The following is a 19395-nucleotide window of genomic DNA, read 5'->3' as shown; positions in this document are numbered from 1 at the left end:
AAGAATCGTCTCCAGCTGAACAAGCAAGGAACGTTTTGAAAACTGAGAAAGAACCAGTTCTTGCTTAAAAGCTGCTGCTATATCAGATATGAGAGGCAAGGCCCAGTCTCCATCAGCTTACTTAGGACTGTAGTTTGGGTCCCTCCCCTCCCAGAACTGCCTCCCTCTGTGACTGTTCTATCAATGCGATGTTATTCAAGAATTGATACCTGGAACTGCCCTTCCCCATCTCCCCTCCCTGTTTCTGTTATGTCTATCAGACTGTACATTACATTGTTTGAAAATGTAAGTCACCATGGTGAAGGGCAGTAATTAAATAATAAGGACGTGTATGTAGGCAGGGTAAGAAGCACTGTGGGTCCTTGCAGACTTATTAGCGAGGCTGAAGGGGAAAAATGCCACCCCCTTATCAAAATAATAATAAACACAAGCACAACCGCAACACATAATTTCAGAAAAGATCAAGAGAACAAGTGTCGTATTTTCAGGTAACTCTTTAAAACAGCAAAGAAAGCCCCACTGTCCAAACTGCGCATCTGAGGGGAGCTCTCACCCATAGGAGACAGTCTTGGAATTTGTCTCTGCCAGAGGCGACAGGCTCACCTTTAGCCAAGAGATGTCCCCCACCCTCCCGCAAACACTCAACAACAGGTAGGCGCCAAAGTCCAGAGCGTACAGGCCAGCCAACAAGGGTCAACAGGCCTGGCCAAGTCCCAAACGACACGATTTGTCCCAAAGAGGACTTGGTTGGAATAATTACACAACAGCTGATATGCCAGTACAGAAGGTATATATGTATATATACACAAGGCATGGTCCACGAACGTTGCCACCTATCCTCTCCACAGGGCCGGTGGGCGTGTCGCCTGTGCCCAGAGTCGAGGAGCTGCTGCTTTCTACGTCGACATGAAAGGACAGTCCCAATGTTTCTAGAAAGTTCCACCAAGCTGGGGTTGATGCCGATCCTGGAGACAGCAGCACAAGGAATGATGAGTGGGTGGGGTGCCAAGATGCCAGAGCCGCTCGCTGACTAGCGAGGAGTTTGAAAGGAACAAGAGGCTTTTGTACGAAAGGTCCCAGCACATAGGCCTCTTTCTCCAGCGTTGATCAGTTACCCAAAACAAATCCATGCTAATTCTGCTTCCCCCTCACTCCAAGCCAAACCCCAGGGACTATACATTCTGCGCCCAAATGATGCAAATTCTACAAGTGCATTTTGTTTAATTTTATTCTAATAGGCAGTCCCAAAAGGGTTAAAAATTCTGCGAGCGAGCTAGAGGGCACGGAGGAAGTGGAATGAAGGTGCAGAGAGGATTTTGGCCTGATTTTGGCATCCTCATGGGAAGAACAGAACCCTACCCCTTGCCCATAGTAGGAACATGAGATCCAGTGTGATCTAGTGGATATAACAATGTCCTCACAGGTGGGAGATCTGGATTTAAAATCCAACATCTGCCATGGACACTCTGGGTAAGCCACAGATTTTTCTCAAAAAGATATACGCACTGTGCTCCTTTACTTGCTTTCTCTGGCTATACTGCTCTCAGCTCACTCTAATTTTCATGGGTGTGCCTTCCTCACACCAGCAGTTTCCCTCCCAAACCTACTAAAGGCCAACATAATAGAACGAGGGCTGCAGGGGTCTAATTTTAACATCAATAGGGACACACAGGTGGTGTGCAGAGCAGAACCTATGTGTGTAGCCAGGATTTATGTTGGGGGGGGAGGGCAGAACTGAGCTATCTGTGGCGCGATTGGTCAGCTAGTTAAGTATTTTTATTTATTTACTTGATGGGGGGCTGTTTCCCCTCCACCCCACCCATGGCAGAACCCTACTGTGATCTGTGGCTAAGCTCCCTGAAGTTCCTCTTCCAGCCTGGCTGTTATTACCAGAATCAACCCTAGCTGAAGTAAAAAAATGCCTGAAGCATGAGGCGGGAAAGGCTTGGCTCTTCTCATCAGCATGCTCTCTTTGATGTAAGTAAACAAACAAACAAACAAACAAACAGCCCCCCTCTTGAAATGTGAATGGTCCAAACACAAGAGCAAACCTAAAACATTATGGGCCCTTCATCACATCTACTTTGGTCCAAGGAATGAAATTACTATGATGCAAGATGCAGTGGTAGAATTCTGGACTGTGTTACTACAGGTTGCAGGTGCCAGTGGGGATCTTATTTGTGAATGTTCTCCCATGTAAGACAACCAACAGACCTGCTTGTATTAACGTTAGGCAAGTACCATCATTACACTGTTTTAAACACCTTTTAAAAGCACCAAGCCTATCCCAACATATAATTTAGTTGTATTTGTTTTTTTAATTTTTGCTAATTTAATTTATGCTAATTTTATCTGTATATCACTGATAATTATTTCACACTGTTTGTGTACACCACTTAAGAGAGTTTTGATTAAGCAGTATAAATTCTTCTAAACAAATAAATGCAGCAGTCTAGCACATCAGGGGGAAAGATTTGCTGTAGCTCTCTTCCTGACATGCTTGTTTATTACATGCCTGGATATGGAGTTTGCTATTATTAATGTTGTTTAAACCCACACAACATATTGTCATCAAATAAAAACAAAACCCCTCTCTGCAAGCATTTTGAAGTGGTACAGTCCAGGACTCTACCAACTCACTCATTCTGTGTAATGTGCAGATTGACTTGAACTTTCTAACCCAGCCAATTCAAATGCAGGTCTCTAACACAGCCTTCTTCCCCATGCCTCTGTTCCCAACTCCTTCCAGCAAGAAATTCCATTCAAAATGTCATCTCAGAATGCCCAGCACTTTGCATCCTGGGTCAAGATCACACTGTGAGACGGTTTGCTCCGAGAGATGAGGACGCTTTCTCCACAATTGCTGGACCAGGCAGAAACAACACACCATTCCTGGAGACACAGTGGCAGGGAGCAAGATCAGTCATTGGTGATGCCCTTGGCCCGCAGTTCCTCTTGCACCCGAGCAAGGTATGTAGGATCAGGGTAGCCAAACCTGGTAGGAAACGGAGATCAAATGTCATAAACTTATTTCAAGGCCCTGGCAATTTAGCTGTGTTTTACCACTTAGGTCAGTGATTTTCCACTTCTGCCTGAGCATGGGGAACTGTGGGGAGGGGGTGGGGGTGGGGAGGACTCACTGCCCAGAGAAAACTAGCATATCAGGGGCAAAAACTCAGCCCCCTGGACAACCTCCCATCCTTCTTTCTCTGGGGTTCAGGAAAACCAACTACGCACCTGGAACTTGAGCAAAAGGGTCCCAGAGTGGTCATGTGACAGAAGATGAATGTTAATGGAGCCAGAGAAAGCTCTTGCTTCCTGAGGACTCTGTAATGTCTCTTTAACCCCATGGTTCTGGTTCTTGGAGTAGCTTGCTGAGAATCCGAACCCTTTTCCAAGCAGCCTCTAAAGTACTCACCTACCCTTGATGACCCAACCTTCAATGCCACCATACTTACCCCCTCCCTCTCCCCCACCCCACAACTCCAGGACAGGTCCTTACAGCTGCGGTCCACCGGTGCAGTTGGTTTTGTGATGGATGTCGTTCCAGGTGATGACGTTGGCTCGGCCTGTGGTCATGGAGGTGCCGATGGTGAAAGTGAGGCGTTGGTCAAAGGCCTTGCGAAACAGCGCCAGCACCTTGTTGCCTTCGGGGCAGTCGGGCAGGTAGGCCACACGAGTGGTGCCTGGGTAGCGGACGCCAGGGTTGGGGTGCTCCACCTGCAAAAGGTGAGCCAGGCATGTTAACCTAAGAAGGTTGGTGAACTGGAAGGGCTGGGAAGCCAGGGAAAAGTGCCTGCTCTAATCCTGAGCCTACTGACTATGGTTTAGATCACCCTGCTTCCACTGAGGCCTCTTGGTCCTCTGCAGAAATCTAAGATTTTCGGGATTCCTGAAGGCAGCAGCAGGAGGGAAAATGACACACCTCAGCTACCATTTTAAATCTTCTACCAGATTTTTTGGGGAGCAAGAGGGCAGACCAAAACACGGGCTATTTATCACTTTCAAAGCAGGATTTCATTCTCTGCTACAATGCAGCACTCCATGAATGCACGGGGGTGCACATGGGACCAGGTGCGTGTAATTAAGATCAGGGCAGCTGAACAGTCACACAGAACGAGAGCGAGGAGGATGTGGCAGACTGAACCTCCAGCTTTAGTCTCCGACTCCTCCCCTTAGCCATGCAGCCCACTGAGAGGAGACTCTTTACCAGTCACCATCTCTCAGGCCCGCTCCTACCTCACAGGGCTGTTGTGCGGATATAAGTCCCTTTGAGGAAGGGTGGAATACAAATGCAATGAACAACAATTAATTGGGTGGCAGTAGAAAAACACTATTTGGCACATTTTCCAAAGTTCAATGAATACACATTTGCATTCTACATACCATCAAGAGAGTTCATTGGGATCAACAGAAATAATGCAGGGGGAGAAACTATACCTTGAACATATACCATTAAAAATGACTTTCTATTGGTGCCAGCAGGGCAGGGAGCCACATAGCAGAGCCAGCAGGAAGGCCCACAAATGCAGCAGTCACATTTGGGAACAAGTGAATAAACACACACTACCATCTAAAAGAGGCTCCACTCTGGATGGTGTGACCATTAAGTCCATAGTCCAAAATCACCTGACCAACTCTGGGACTTTATTATATTATCCTCCATTGACTGCAACAAGCATTTTTATTCCAGTAGCAAACACAACAGCTGCTAATAACAGAGCTTCTATTTGCATACTGGGAACCTGAAAAAAAGACACTGTGAAAGCTCAATAAAATATAAAAATTTAAGGTTTTATAGACATGTCCTCGGGCACACTCATGAAATTCCACACACCTGATTCTACCAAATACAAAGTAAAAAATGCCATGAAAAACCATTTTGAAAAAGGAAGTATCTGTGGGATTGAGTGTGGGTATGTATGAATATTTTTAAGGATTGTATGAAATGTATGTTCGTATATTCGTAATATGTATGTATTAATGTTGCATTATTATAACAATAAAATATTTGTGTGGTTAAAATTTTTTTAAAAGGAAAAAGGAAAAAAGACAAACCATTTTGCTTTATCCCAAAGCTTTGGAAACTTTTTAGATATTGTACTCTTTATCCCAAAATGGTGCTTTTCTTGACTGAAAATTACTTTGGCTGGCTGGATCGCCACATGCACTGACTTTGGCAATCCATCTGCTGGGAAGCACGGTCACTACTCTGTTCACTCTCCTTCTCTGCTTTCTTTTCTCTTTTCAGTTTTCTTTTCTCAGTCACTTCTCTTTTTTCTTCACTTCCCTCTGGAGCCCCCTAGTCTTATGCAATGGCACCCCCCTTTACAATATTTTCACCTGGGGCCCCCTTGGAATATCCTGGGGCCCCCAGGGGGCCATGTGGCCCCTGGTTGAGAAACACTGCTGTACCCTATGTTCTCAGCTGCCCTCCAGGAAGGAGAAGACACCATTCACCTTCAATCTACATGCAACCCACTCAAAGGTTTTTCTTCACAACTGAGCCCCACCTCCCAGGACAAAACTGTGGCCCTTCAAACGTCGTTTGATTCCCACCAAGCCCAGGCAGCATGGCCAACAGTCAGGCATGATGGTGAGCCACAGGTTCCCTACCCCTGGCAATACAGAAACTGAACAAACTGCCCATCCCCTTCCAGCTTCGAGGCTCCTCTCAAATCCTCATGTTGTCTCTACACCCTGAATTTTCCTATCACTCCAGCTCCCACAGAATTAAGAGTCATTAGGAAGAGGGAATCCTGTCACTATAGCCCTTTTTGCATGTTAGTAGCACCTACAATTATCCCCAGTGTGAAGAGGAACACAAGGCTGTGCTTGCTGGCGGTTCCCACTCTGGCCCCACTTGAACTATACAATTAAAGCAGAATCATGTCACTTTAAACAGTTATGGGTTCCCCTAAAGTATCCTGGGAATCGTAGTTTGTTAGGCGACCCCTATCCCCCTCACTGAGCTACAATTTCCAGAGTGGCTTAACAAACACTTGAAGGGGGAACTCTGGAGATTTTAGCTCCCTGAGGGGAATATTGGTCTCAGCACCCTTAACAAACGACAGCTCCCAGAAGTCTTTGCAGGAAGCCATGGCTGTTGAAAGTGGCATGACACTGCTTTAAATGTAGATTGCGGATGACGCCCCTGTCACAATCCACGCATTGGTTAGGGAAATCAGAAGCAGAAAGCCTGCTCTGTGTGCCCTTGTGGGATTTAGGAGTCTGAGCAATCAGGGGCTTAAATTGTGCCTACGCGAATGCAGCAGGCTCCCCACTTTAGACACAACACGAGGACAGCAGGGAGGCTGGGCTGGCAGCCAACACAACGCCGGACGAGAGAGCCAGTGAGTTTGGCCTTGCTCTCCCACTCAGACAATGATAATAGGTGACTAATCCTATGCAAGTTTACACAGAATTTAGCAGGTCTCATTCCCATGTGACTGTGCACAGGACTGCAGTCAAGAAGCATTAAGTGTGTGGGATGGGGGGCAGCACAGACAGAAGCAGGGCTATAGAGCAAAGTAAGGCTGCAAACAGTATTGCTGGGTGGGGGGCAAAGCTGCCTTCCTCCGAGTAACAAGGGGGCAACCAGGAACAGGTTTAGATTCCCATCCCAATGGTGCTTCTCAGAAACCCCTTTTAGCATGACCCACAAAAGCAAATAGTTGACTCACTTATGAGGGGATATATATACATACATACATACATACATACATACATACATACATACATACATACAGTGTATGTGGGGGTACCGCTGTGGGGGGAACAAAACATGCCCCTTGCCCTGACACTAGGTGCCCTCTCCTCCACCGCATGTGCCACAATGTGTCTCAGTGCAGTGAATACGGCCCTTGACAACACTTCCCTGGCCCTCACAACAACAGCCATGAATACAGATAGAGAGATCAACCCTACTTACTCCTTGTATGCCTGGTGGGAAGACATACTGGATGATGATGGTGCCATATTTCTCATAGCCAGGGAGGAGCAGGCTTGAGTCCTTGGAGACCAGCATGCGCCCGTTCTCCGGCTGGTTGCCCACCAGTTGCCCATAGAAACGCCCACACATAGGGCAGGCCTTCTTGACTTGCAAGGCCCGAGTGATGCAGTCCTCGCAGAAGGAGTGCTTGCACTTCTCCAGAGTCTTAATGTTCTGGATCTCCCCCAAACAGATGGGGCACTGGCTGTCCTGTTCCTCCTCCCCTCCCCGCGAGCAGCTGGCCACACCTCCGCTGCCGCTGACCACTCTGGACCCGGAGGTCTGCTGCCCTCTGGATATCAAGGCAGCCCCTCGGCGGTGGAGCTCCACAGCGCCGTGCTCTCGGCTCTTCTCCATTAAGGCCATGCAGCCCATCAGCTCGCTCTGGCGCTGGGCCTTCTTCAGCTCCTTCTCCGTCTCCTTGAGCAGCGCCTTGAGGGCCTTGCGGGCCAGGTAGAGGCCGTTGCTCGGCCCGTGGGCAGGCAGGGTGATCTGCAGCACGTAGATCTCAGAGGTCTCGCCATCAATCAAGATGCCGACCTTGTTCTCCTCCTTCAGCTTAACCAGCTTGGCTGGGCTTTCCTTGGTCAAGAAGTCCCAGACGTGTTTATTTACCGTGAGCCTGTTCTTGGTGGTGCCTCCGCAAGCGGCCATCCTGGATAAAACAAACGATACTGGAGAGAGAGAGAAAGGAAGAAGAGAGTCATCAGAGCTGCAGAAAGTGGCTCCAGGCAGGATTAAAGACAACCAGACACTCACATTCAGCCCTTCTCATCATCGGAACAAAGCTGGTCAGGACTTGAAGGCTGTTATTGGTCTGCTCTGATAAAAGTTCTTTTGGTTTTGCTGAGCATGACATATACTAGAAACCCATTAGCAGACCCCCAGATATTCAAAATCCCTTCGTCTTTGTTCTGATTCAACACATCCGTACTACCTAATCCCATCTTAATACAACCCTGTGTCAAGCACTCCCAGAATGTTTGAATAATCAGAAATCTAACTAGGTTGGGGGAACCCAGGATTTTAACAGCTCGTTTTACTATTATGAATCGGGTGGGGAGAGGAAGGGGATGAATGTGTGCACCATGTGCAGTTCTGCCCTGACAGAAGACTTAGCCCGGGGGGGGGGGGGGGGCGGGAGGCAACTTACACACGTTCTTGTTGGGCTTCAGTTTGCATCATTCCTAGCCAGCAATGCCAGTGGTCAGGGATGATGGGATTTGGGAGTCCAGTAATGCCTGAGGCCTGCAGGCTCCCCATCCCTGATTTAAGCGGTTACAGCTATAGTGGATTGCCTGGATTTTGTTTGTTTCAAGACCAGGCTACTGCTGCACAGTGTTGCTGTCCTTCCTATCAGCCCCGATTTCTCTGAGTCCATGAAGATGCAAGGCAAGAGACAAACACAGGGAGCTGCCTTTTCACAAGGTCACACTCTTTGCCATCTGGCCTGGCTGACAAACAGCTCTACAGGGTCTTAAGCAGAGGCCTGTCTTCCCTGGATACTGAGTCATGCACAGAGCACTTCCACTTTGTGGCAAGTGACCAGCCGTTCCCACACTGCAACTTCCTTCTAGTCAATTAGTGTGCAAAGCAGTCAAATGTTTAAAACATCAGCTGCAAAATAAGGCATGGCTTTCCTCCTGACTTTAGGACAAAGGGTAGAATTCAATGTAGTTCTGAGTGGGGTATGCATGCATGGAACGAGAGCCACTTGTGCAACAGGACTCTGCCCCCTCTCTCCTTCCCAAGTGCACTGCCGAAACCTGTTCTAGGGGTTCCCCCCAACCCTCCAGAGCACATTTTGGCGGTGCAGAGGAAGGGGGGGAGTACCCCACTCTGCAAGTGGACATTGCCCCATGCATTCAACTATTAAACTGTAAAGACTGCAGGGTTTTGAAATAAAGGACATCCATTATGATCTTGTTCTGAAATGGCCAACAAGCCTTTTACAATAAATCTGCGCTATCTACTCCCAAGCTCCTTTAAGGGGCATTTGGCAAGCTTAAGCAGAGCATTAGTGGGTAATTAGAACCCACCAGCAATCCATGAGGAATAAAAGATTAGTAAAAAAGATTTCAAAGCCTTTTGAGAGACATCATCTCGGAGAGGAATCCAGAGAGACAGCCTAACAGGACAGAGGAGGTGGAATATACCTAGCTCTTAATAGCCAAAGTATATTACAACCCCAAGCATATTTATTCAAAAGACATCCTCAAAAAGTTCAGTTTGTTCTGTTATAAACTGTTTTTGAAACATCTGGAAATGGGGTTATCGTTGTATTTTTTTTGTAAATTACCACTGAAAGAACACCTGCAAAAAGTTTGCTTTTCAAGTGTATAAAATGCTGCTTTTTAAATGTTTGACATTGTGGAGTTGTTCCCTATCTTTCTATAATGTCAGCATAATTTGTTGTTTTTAATTGTTGTTTTGAGGTCTTTCACTGATTTCTCCAGCACAATTCTCACCGGGCACCCTGGGGTAGCCAGGCATCTTAGACATAACTGCCCTTAGTATGTGATAAGATGGAGGCAGCTTTATTGTTTCATCCAGATCGACCCGGTTACTCGAGAGACTGCCTTATCTCTTACATACCCAGTAAGTCACTGAGTTCCACAGGGGAGTTTTTCCTTCAAGCCCCACATCAGATATCAGAAGCCTGCTCCAATGGAACTCAGAAGAGTTACTACTAAATGTGGCTGCCTCTGTTCTGTGGGAAAGTATTCCTGTCAAGACACAACAGGTGCCCACTAGCTGTACTTTCTGGAAAAAATTGAAACTATTTTTGTTTCAACAAGCTAAACAAAAAGGCCTCTGCCTAAATGCTCATTCTGTGATGTTTTGAAACCTACACTCTGTTCTTTTTGTGCTGTGGTGCCTTGAGAAATGCATGTGGAAGGTGATCCACAAATTAATAAATAACAGCCGCAAGTATCAAAGAGAATGACCCTGATTAACTAAAATTAGGCAGCCATCAAATACCTACTATGCATGCTGGAGGAAAGAGGTAAGTGGCCAGAGGACGTTGAATTTGTCATTTCCCAGAATATAAGAAGCAAAATAAAACTGCCCCTGAAGCTGTTCCTGTTATGATGTGTGGAAAGGGTACTATCCTGCTTGCAGGCCTCCCATAGGTATTTGGTTGGCTACTGTGAGAGTCGAATGCTAGACCACATCAATCGGATCTAGGCAGGCTCATCTTATGTAGTCGCTTGGCCCAGGACTTCCATTCCAAGCACAGAAGCCATGCAGGGTGGAGCCTGCCCCTGAATTACCTAACACAGGTAAAGGTAAAGGTACCCCTGCCCGTATGGGCCAGTCTTGCCAGACTCTAGGGTTGTGCGCTCATCTCACTTAAGAGGCCGGGGGCCAGCACTGTCCGGAGACACTTCCGGGTCACGTGGCCAGCGTGACAAAGCTGCATCTGGTGAGCCAGCGCAGCACACGGAAACGCCGTTTACCTTCCCGCCAGTAAGCGGTCCCTATTTATCTGCTTGCACCCGGGGGTGCTTTCGAACTGCTAGGTTGGCAGGCGCTGGGACCGAGCAACGGGAGCGCACCCCGCCGCGGGGATTCGAACCGCCGACCTGACGATCGGCAAGTCCTAGGCACTGAGGCTTTTACCCACAGCGCCACCCGCGTCCTGGTTACCTAACACAGTCAAAGCCAAATAGCAGAGAAGTGGCTTCCCAGATGCCCTTGCTAAATCTGCCTCCACTGCCATTTTCCCTAGGTATCCCCTACTCTTCCTGGGCCTGATGGGGTTACAATGGAATTTTGGTGCCTGGGAGTCTAACAATCTCCAGAATCGGACACAAGTTCACTGGGTGTGTCTTTGGCAGTGGCAAGTGGTGCCCTCAAGGCAGGGCCATTGGGCAGAAGACCAGGGCTCCACTCAGGAGAACAGGTAGGAAGGCCACACCCCAATGCAGCAGGGCTTGCTTACTGAATTCACTTTAAAATGTAAGTGATACACCTTACCATCCCCTCTCCCCCAGATCATTAAACCCAGACTGAGGGCTACAAGCCCAGAGTCTGAAATGACTTAGCCCAATCGCTTTCTCAATCCGTCCCACAGATGGTCCGGGAATCAGCATGTTTTTACATGAGTAGAATGTGTCCTTTTATTTAAAATGCATCTCTGGGTTATTTGTGGGGCATAGGTATTCGTTCATTCCCCCCCCCAAAAAATATAGTCCGGCCCCCCACAAGGTCTGAGGGACAGTGGACCGGCCCCCTGCTGAAAAAGTTTACTGACCCCTGAATTAGGATTACCCTCGTCCATTTCCTCATCTTTTTTTTTTTTAAGTGAATAAATGCTCAATTACAGATAGCTGTTTTCAGGAAGAATGGGATAAAGGACCCTGTGATTTTATTGTATGCCACCCCAAGGTTGATGAGGATGGCGTCGCCCCTGCTTTTCTGAAGAGCGGCATAGAAATTCTCAGAATAACATACAGTTAAGAATGCCATGTAAAATGCATGGAGAGCAATAACCAGCTGGCAAGGCAGTCATGAAAGCAAGGATTTAACACAACTCTGGTGAGCCTGCAACAGAATTGTGACAAAGTGTGAAACATTATGACCAGCATCTATGATTTGCAGCGGTCTTCTTTCTGCACAGTGGCCCCTATCCAGCTGGTGATCACTGCATCTGGGCTTTATATTTAAAATGAATCAATACATTAATTTTAGGTATACGTTCTGCTCCACCGCCCCATTTTTTTCTGCACTTTGGAGTTTTTGGTTTTCATTTTAATACCTCCAAGCAAACATTTTTAAAAATTGCCATCACCACCCCACACCCTCAAAACTGGGCATTAAAAACAGTTCATAGGCAGACTGAAACCCCAGAACCAACAGCAGAACTCTTTGTTCCCAGACAAATACACACTGTATAATTAACCTGTTCAAGCAGACTTTGCCAGCCTTGTGCCCTGCAGATGTTATGGACTACAGCTTCCACCAGCCCATCTAGCAGCAGTTGGGTGGAAGTTACAGTCCAAAACATCTGCAGGGCACAAGGCTGGCAAAGGCTGTGTTAGAATAATCAGCCACCTTCTTCCAACTAGACTCAAGATACACCTCTTTGGCATGACCAGGAGGTTAGAGATGGGCCACTTGTCGTGGCCCTCCAGGTGTTGCTGGTCTCCATTTCCCATCAACCCTGACCATTGACCGGGCTGGTGGGAGTTGGGAGTCCAATGGCATCTGGAGGGCTACAGCAAGGTCTGAGATATGAGGAAGAGTACATTGCTCTCTAAAAGCGGGGGGGGGGGGGTGCCACATGGGAGATGTGCACAGTTACCTTCCCAAAGATTAGAGGGAAAATAGCAAGTCTGCCTGTTGCCTTGTCTCTCTCTCTCTCTCTCTCGCACACACACAAATGTTCTCAGAACCACGCAGCAGTGGTATAGTGTTTAATTTTGATGTTCAGGCAATCTTCATACCCATGTACTATACACCCCAAGACTATACAACCAAAAATCAAATTTTGAGCAATGCAACCATTATTACTCCAAAACCAGGCCAGTTCCCCCCCCCCCAACCCCTACCCCTGCCTTGCTTAACGTTCAGCCCAGTGAAGTATTCTAGTGGCCTCAAAAACTTGCTCACTATTTCGTGAAAGTTCCATTAGTCCTAACTAAGGGATTCTGGAATGCCGCTCCTGCCAGTTTACCCCTTGGACACACATGCCACTTACCTGCTCCTTTCCTTTGTTAATTCGGTGGGTTTCCCTCTGGGTGGAAAAGAACGCTTCCTAATCTGGCATGCAGAGGATTAGGCTCATAGTACCCCAAAGAGAGGACACCATCACCTTTGCCCTGACGCTAAGGGGCAATTGATTTGGTCCCTTCCCCGGAGTTACCCAGAAAGAAGAGGGGTGCTTTTGCGTCGAGGCTTCAGGCAGAAGGATGCACCCCTACGGGCGACAAGGGGCCTTTGGAGCTCATCTCCAGAGCCATAGAAATGGGAGGATGTGGAATTCACGTCCGTGGGACACAAAAGAACCCCAAAAGGAGAGAGGGAGAGGGGGGGAGAAAGAGAGAGAGAGGGAGAGGGAGGGAGGGAGAGGGGGAGAGGGAGAGAGGTTTCCTTCCCCCGCGCCGGAGATCGCAGTACCGTACCTGGCGAGCCCATGGGAGAGGCTGAGCGCGAGGACCAGCCGGATGTGGGAGTTCAGCTGAGCTGCGAATCAGAAACTGCAAAGGGAAAGAAGGGGGCGGGTTAGGTCGCAGCTGCGCCGAGAGGGAAATTGCGCGATATTTTTAGCTGCCGCGGACGAGCTTCTCTTCTTGCGCCCGAGCGCAGCGCTCCATCTAGAAGCAGTCTGGGCAAGCGCTTCCTCGATCCTGAGACAAGGCCTTCACCTTCAATATCCCAAAAAAACCTTTTCGTCTTGCCTGTTTGCTGCCAAGAAGCAAATCCTCCTGAGTTCAATGTGTCTCACTACCTAGTGAGTTTTAAGATTGCCGTTTTGCCTCACATTACCCGGGCATTTCCATTTTCCTTTTGGGCGCAATCCTAGGTACGCTTACCTGGAAGTAAACCACGCAGAACTCAGCCATGCACAGGATTCCACTGGAAAGTATTAGGGCAGATCAGCATCTGCTTCTGCACTTGAAGTGCAATCCTGTCTTTGTCTACCAGTGAGTTTAAAGGGGTAACACTCTCAACTAAGAGGGTTATAGGATTGCAGCCTTACAGTGCTTATGAAGTTCAATGAGAGTTAGTTGCTTGTGTGTTTAGATTGCAGCTTTAGTGATTTGTAAAATTCGGCCAAATAAAGGATTGTTTCACTGAGCCTTTTGGGATGCAGAAATTATTCGCTCCAGAATTTGTCTTCAGAGCACGAGTCCAAATTTAGAATTTATGCAATAGTTTTATTCTTATTTCACTACAACATATATATTCTGACTTCTGTGTGATATTAGATGAGCTAGTGACACCATTTTAAACTGCAAATGCAAAAATAGCATTACAATAATAAAGGTGCCACAGTGTGTGTGTGTGTGTGTGTGGAGAACTTGCCCTTACCATCATGTACTGGCCACAGCTCTTCCTTACACACCCAAAGAACAAAGCTTAAGATGGGCTAGTGGTTAGATTAGAACTATCTGTAGCCCAGAAGCTGGTTTTGAATGCTCATTCTAAGGCATCCTTGCCTGTTCTGCTACTAGAGACCATTAAAATAATCACTTAAGAGCCTTCTCCCAATTACATCAGTACTGCCCCATTCTACTGCATTATTATTGCCTCATCTGCACTATACATTTAAATCAGTATCGCTCCACTTTAAACAGTCATGGCTTCCAGGGCCATCTTAAGCATATCTGGTGCCGTGGTGCAAAGCTCCCTCCAGCACCGGTGCCCCCCCCCCCCATTTCCAAGAGTTTTTTAGGAAGGACGGCACTGCCGGTGGGGCTGGAGGAGGTGGGCAGCGGCTGGAGGTCGGCTCCTCCAGCGGAGAAGAGGCAGAGGCTGGAAACAGCGCCTCCCGGCTCAGCTGGCCGCTTTGTGCCAAGGTGGCCACAGCAGGCAGAGGCTCCAGGCACAGCGCTGCTTCTGTGTGGCATGGCGGAGGGGGGCGAGCTGATGTTAGGAGATGCAGTGTCCAGCCTCTGCCTCTTCCCTGGCACCCTCCACAACTTGGCGCCCTGGTGCCCCGCGCCACTAGCCTCTATGGGTAAGACGCCCCTAATGGCTTCCCCCAAAGTATCCTTGAGTTTGTTAAGGGTACTGAGAGTTGTTAGGAGATCCCCATTCCCACCACAGAGCTGAAAACCGATCCCCAAGGATGATGGCAGGGTCATATCACTGTACAGAGTTGCTGGGAGCTATGTAGAACACCCTGGCGTGGCGTGCTCTGGTCCATGGGGTCATGAAGAGTCGGACACGACTAAATGACTAAACAACAACAACAACATGTAGAATACCCAGCGCAGATCTGGAAGAGGAAGAGGTTTACTGACATCCTGACTGGAGCTCTTCCTAGTGCAACCCTTGGATGACCTCAGACATGGCTGGAAAATGCTTTTGGTGGCGTCGTGTGTGTGGGTGCTGTAAGTCATCAAAAGTGTCTTTGCCTGGAAGAGAGCCTTACTTCACCATTTCCAAAGCCAATCTTGCAGGAACATTAGTTGGTTCGTGAGAAAAAGCCACCATTCTACCTATTTTGTGAAAGCTTGAAAAAATTTGCAACAACTGCCTATGTAGCAAGCTCAACTCCCCTGTATTTCCTTCCAGTTCTGGGGGTAGACCAGGTACAAATCTCACTTGCAGGGCTCTCTACCTAAGTAAGGGGGGTGTTTTCATGGATGTAATGTTGTAACTTGCTCTTGGATCCCTTTGTAGGCATGAAGAGCAGGCTATAAATATCTGAAGTAATTAGTAAGTTTTATTGGAGAGGGCTATAGCTCAGCGGTAGAGCACACGCCTTGCCTGAAAAAGGCTCCGGGTTCCACCCCTCGTGTTGGGGAGACTCTCCTGAAATCCTGCCTGTCAGTGTCAACAATACTGAGCCAGGCTGGTGGCTGCAGCCAATGGTCTGACTTGGTATAAGGCAGCTTCCTATGGTATAAGGCAGCTTCCTATGTTCCTAAATGCTAAGATCCCAGGCGCTGCAAAGCTTCCTTGTCCAGGAAGTCTTTATGGAGCTTTTGCCTGGACCAAATTGGGGAGGGGGAAACAAGAAGGAGTGAGGGCAAGAGATGGTGAGCCAACTCTCTTCCTGCTGCATAGGTCACTAGGGATCACCCTTTCCAAATACACTAGAGCTGAGGAAACAAAACAAAAACCCACCAAGATCACACAAAAATCAAGTAGGCCTATGCAGTCACTTGTGGTTTGGATCTTGAAGGAGCAAACCCAGCTCATAATGAGTTCAACTCTACAACTAAACAGTTGAGAACTCTACGACGACAACAACAACAACCAACCACACAGTTTTCCATCACCACAGGCCAGGCACCATACAGGAAACACTACTAACTCAATCCTAACAGCTGCACTGAGTCATTATTGGATCTTTAGTAGGGGAAAAACACCCCCACAGGATTTGGGAATATTGGATATGCCTTGAAAGATCACAGGGGAACAGTTAGGGTGGGGTGATCTTCTATGTCTATTTTCTGGTACCATCAGTGTGGAGGCCAAGGCATTTACCCTTTGTGAACAGCAACATCACAGGTAGCCTTTAATCCAGCAAATATGGGACAGCCAGTGAGGGCAGTCCAGTAGCAAAGGACCCAATCTTAGAATCATAGAGTTGGAAAGGACCCAAGGGTCATCTAGTCCAACCCCCTGCAATGCAGGAATCTCAGATAAAGCATCCAGGACACATGGCCATCCAACCTCTGCTTAAAAGCCTTCAAAGAAGGAGAATCCACAACCTGCCAAGGGAGACCATTCCACTGTCAAACAGCTCTTACCTTCAGAAAGTTCTTCCTGATGTTTAGTCGGAATCTCCTATCTTGTAACTTGAAGCCATTGGTTCAAGTCCTACCATCCAGAGCAGGAGAAAACAAGCTTGCTCCATTTTCTTTGTGATAGCCCTTGAGATATTTGAGGATGGCTATCATATCTCCTCTCAGTCTGCTTTTCCCCCAGGCTAAGCATACCCAGCTCCTTCAACCTTTTCTCATAAGGCTTGGTTTCCAGACCCTTGATCATCTTGGTTGCCCTCCTTGACACATGTCAACATCCTTCTTAACTTTCCAGAACTGGAAACAGTATTCCAGGTGTGGCCTGACCAAGGCAGAATATAGTGGTACTATTACTTCCCTTCATCTGGACACTATGTTGATGCCGCCTAAAATAGCATTAGCTTTTCTTTGCTGCTGCATCACACTGTTGACTCATGTTAAGCTTGTGGTCCACCAAGACCCCTAGAATCTTTTCACATGTACTACTAGTAAGCCAGGTGTCCTCCATTCTATATTTGTGCATCTGGTTCTTCCTGCCTAAGTGCAGAACCTGACATTTGTCCCTACTGAAATTCATTTTGTTAGCTTGTGCCCAGTTCTCCAATCTGTTAAAGTCATTTTGAATTCTGATTCTGTCTTCTGTGTTAGCTACCCCTCCCAGTTTGGTGTCATGAGCAGATTTGATGAGCATCCCCTCAATTCCTTCATCCAAGACATGTATAAAGGCGTTGAACAACAACAGGCCCAGGACACAACCTTGCGGCACCCCACTTGTCACTTTTCCCCAGGGTGACGAGGAACCATTAATTAATACTCTTTGGGTTCAGTCAGTCCATCAGCTACAAATCCACTTAACAGTTACCTTGTTCAGCCCACAATGGGGAATTTTAGCATGCATGGCTTTCCTCACCTCTGTGTCATGATGAGAAATAATGCTTGTTAAAAGGGGTTTGTTTTTTTTTTGAATAGCCATCAAGTGTACAGGAGCCCTGCCCCCTATTGCACCTGGACACTTCTACCTACGTGACCTTGGGCACAGCAGGGCCTTTACATTTCAACAGGCCTCACCTGTACAATGAGGATAAAAGGCCCCAGCCCACTGCCATTGCGATGGAGGAAAAAGGAAAACAAACATGGAGTGGAGGGGGGAATAGAAGAAAGCTACTGCAATTGGGTGGGGTTGGGGAGTGAGAGAGAAAATCACCTTTCAGGGTGGCTCCCTGCCCCTGGGTATGTGGGGGTGAGAGAGATTTCTATATCAATCCATTCCCCCCCCCCCACATCTGGGTGCAGCTGCCAGTCTCAGCAGGCTGCCTCCTCCATTCACCAGGGGTTGTTTATCAAAGAGGCGGCCCTGCAGCCTTCACTCCCTTGAAGAAACCGGGATAAAAACGGAACAAAGGGGAAGGGCGGGGGGAGTTGGGGTGAAAGACAATGCCTGGGGAAATAAGGCTTGATTTCTCCATTCCTCTCCAACACGTCCCCGGCCCGGAGCGCGCATCAGTAGAGCTTCATCCCATCCCCGCCCCAGCTCCAAAGAGCCCCCCACCCCACGGCACCCCGCCCTGTTTTTCAGAGCCCTTCCCCGCCACCCTCAGGGCGAAAGACCTGAAACACGGCGCGCAACAGGGAATGACCAAATGTGTCCACATCCGCACCTTCGCCTGATGAGAGAAAAGGTGGGCAGTTAAGTTTCATCCTCACTTGACCCAGTTCTGCCTCGGACCAAGACCGCCTCGCCTCGCCTTGGGGGGGGGCCGAGGGAGGCGAATAGAAAGCTCTTTCCCTGCCCGCCTCCGCGAGTCGGAGACGCCTGACAGGTAGACGAGCAGGCAGCGCGATGGGCTCGCCGTTACATAAAGCCCCGCAAACAAAAAGCCCCTCCGTGTGTCCCCCCCCCCCAAGATGAGGGAACCCATTTGGTACCGTGCACCCCCCCCCCGCCGACGCCCGTGTGTGTACACAACGCAACCGCACGCGCGCACACCCACCCACCCTCCCCGCCAAAGAACCCTTCGAGGCAACACCCCGCTGCAAAGCCAGCTGGCGGCGCACAATGGAGATGCCGCCGCCGCCGCAGCTGCTGGCCTCGACGGCTGCCCGAATATGCAGACGAGGCCAATGCGCCACATTCTCGTCCTTCGTTTCATTTAACCGAGAAAAAGCAGCAGCAACTGCAGCGCCAGCCCCGCACCCGCCGCCCGCCCGCCCGCCCGCCCGCCGCGCAATGCCCGCCACCCGCCGCGCTCCCCGCGCGCGCCCGCCCCATCCTCTCCCCCGGAGGCGGCGGCGGCACCCACCATAGCGGAGCATCCGAGGCTGGCGAGGAAACTCCGTCCATCGGAAGCTTGGCCCGGGCTGCGCTGGCGAAGGAGCGAGCGAGCGGAGGACGAGGCGGCCTTTGGCGCGCCCGAGGTGGCGGCGCGGGGAAGCGCGCCCAGGTGCCGCCGGGTTGCTGCTGCCGCCGCCGCCGCTCAGCGCCCCTCTCCCCGCCAAGCAGCCATCGGCGGGCGCGTCACGTGGCGCCCGCTTGGTGCCGGAATGGTGGTCATAGCCATAGCAACACCGCGACGTGGCTGCGGAGAGAGCGCGGGGCCCGGCGGGCTGCGCGCGCGGGAGAGGGTGGGCGGCGGGAAGGAAGGAGGGGGAAGAAGCGGCAGCTTCGGGTTCCTCACGACATCCTCCTCTCAGCGGCCGCCCCGGAGCTCAGAAGGGGCGACGCAGCCCGATCCTATCGCTGCGCCCACTTACTCAGAAACAACCCCCCCCCCCCGTTACTGGGACCCGCGCCCAGTAAATTGGCAGCCCCTCTCCCCGCAACGCCTCTCCCCGCCCGCCTGGCTCTGCTTTTATCCTGAAGAGTGATGGGGGAGCTTTTACAATAACCATCGTGACAGGTGCAACCCGGTGCGCCCTCACTCGAGAATAAACCCCAGGGAACTCGGCAGAAATCAACCCGTGTAGAGGAATGGCACACTG

General features: G+C 49.3%; 1 protein-coding gene across 2 annotated transcripts; it reads right to left on the bottom strand.

Annotated features, from left to right (window-relative positions):
• Positions 1–479: 479 nt before the first annotated feature.
• On the bottom strand, positions 480–19015 carry DTX3 (deltex E3 ubiquitin ligase 3). 2 transcript variants are annotated; one of them, XM_028721315.2, is made up of 5 exons: positions 18717–19015; positions 13120–13194; positions 6932–7665; positions 3503–3720; positions 480–2995 (listed from the first exon to the last, which is right to left on the bottom strand). In XM_028721315.2, the coding sequence occupies exons 2-5, from the start codon at positions 13130–13132 to the stop codon at positions 2920–2922; spliced, it is 1041 nt and encodes a 346-aa protein (XP_028577148.1). In that variant the 5' UTR covers positions 13133–13194; positions 18717–19015; the 3' UTR covers positions 480–2919. The 2 variants fall into 2 exon arrangements, with proteins under 2 accessions (XP_028577148.1, XP_028577149.1); XM_028721316.2 differs by lacking the exons at positions 13120–13194; positions 18717–19015 and adding an exon at positions 12696–13041.
• Between the last annotated feature and the right edge of the window lie 380 nt (positions 19016–19395).

The sequence above is a fragment of the Podarcis muralis genome, chromosome 2, assembly GCF_964188315.1.
Source record: "Podarcis muralis chromosome 2, rPodMur119.hap1.1, whole genome shotgun sequence".
NCBI lineage: Eukaryota > Metazoa > Chordata > Lepidosauria > Squamata > Lacertidae > Podarcis > Podarcis muralis.
This window is presented reverse-complemented; position numbering and strand designations above follow the sequence as displayed.

Excerpts from the sequence above, each read along its gene's own strand:
- DTX3 (XM_028721315.2), bottom strand. Across the intron at positions 3,721-6,931 it reads TCCCACCAGGCATACAAGGA|GTGGAGCACCCCAACCCTGG; the intron begins GTAAGTAGGGTT and ends CACCTTTTGCAG. Across the intron at positions 2,996-3,502 it reads TGCACCGGTGGACCGCAGCT|GTTTGGCTACCCTGATCCTA; the intron begins GTAAGGACCTGT and ends GTTTCCTACCAG.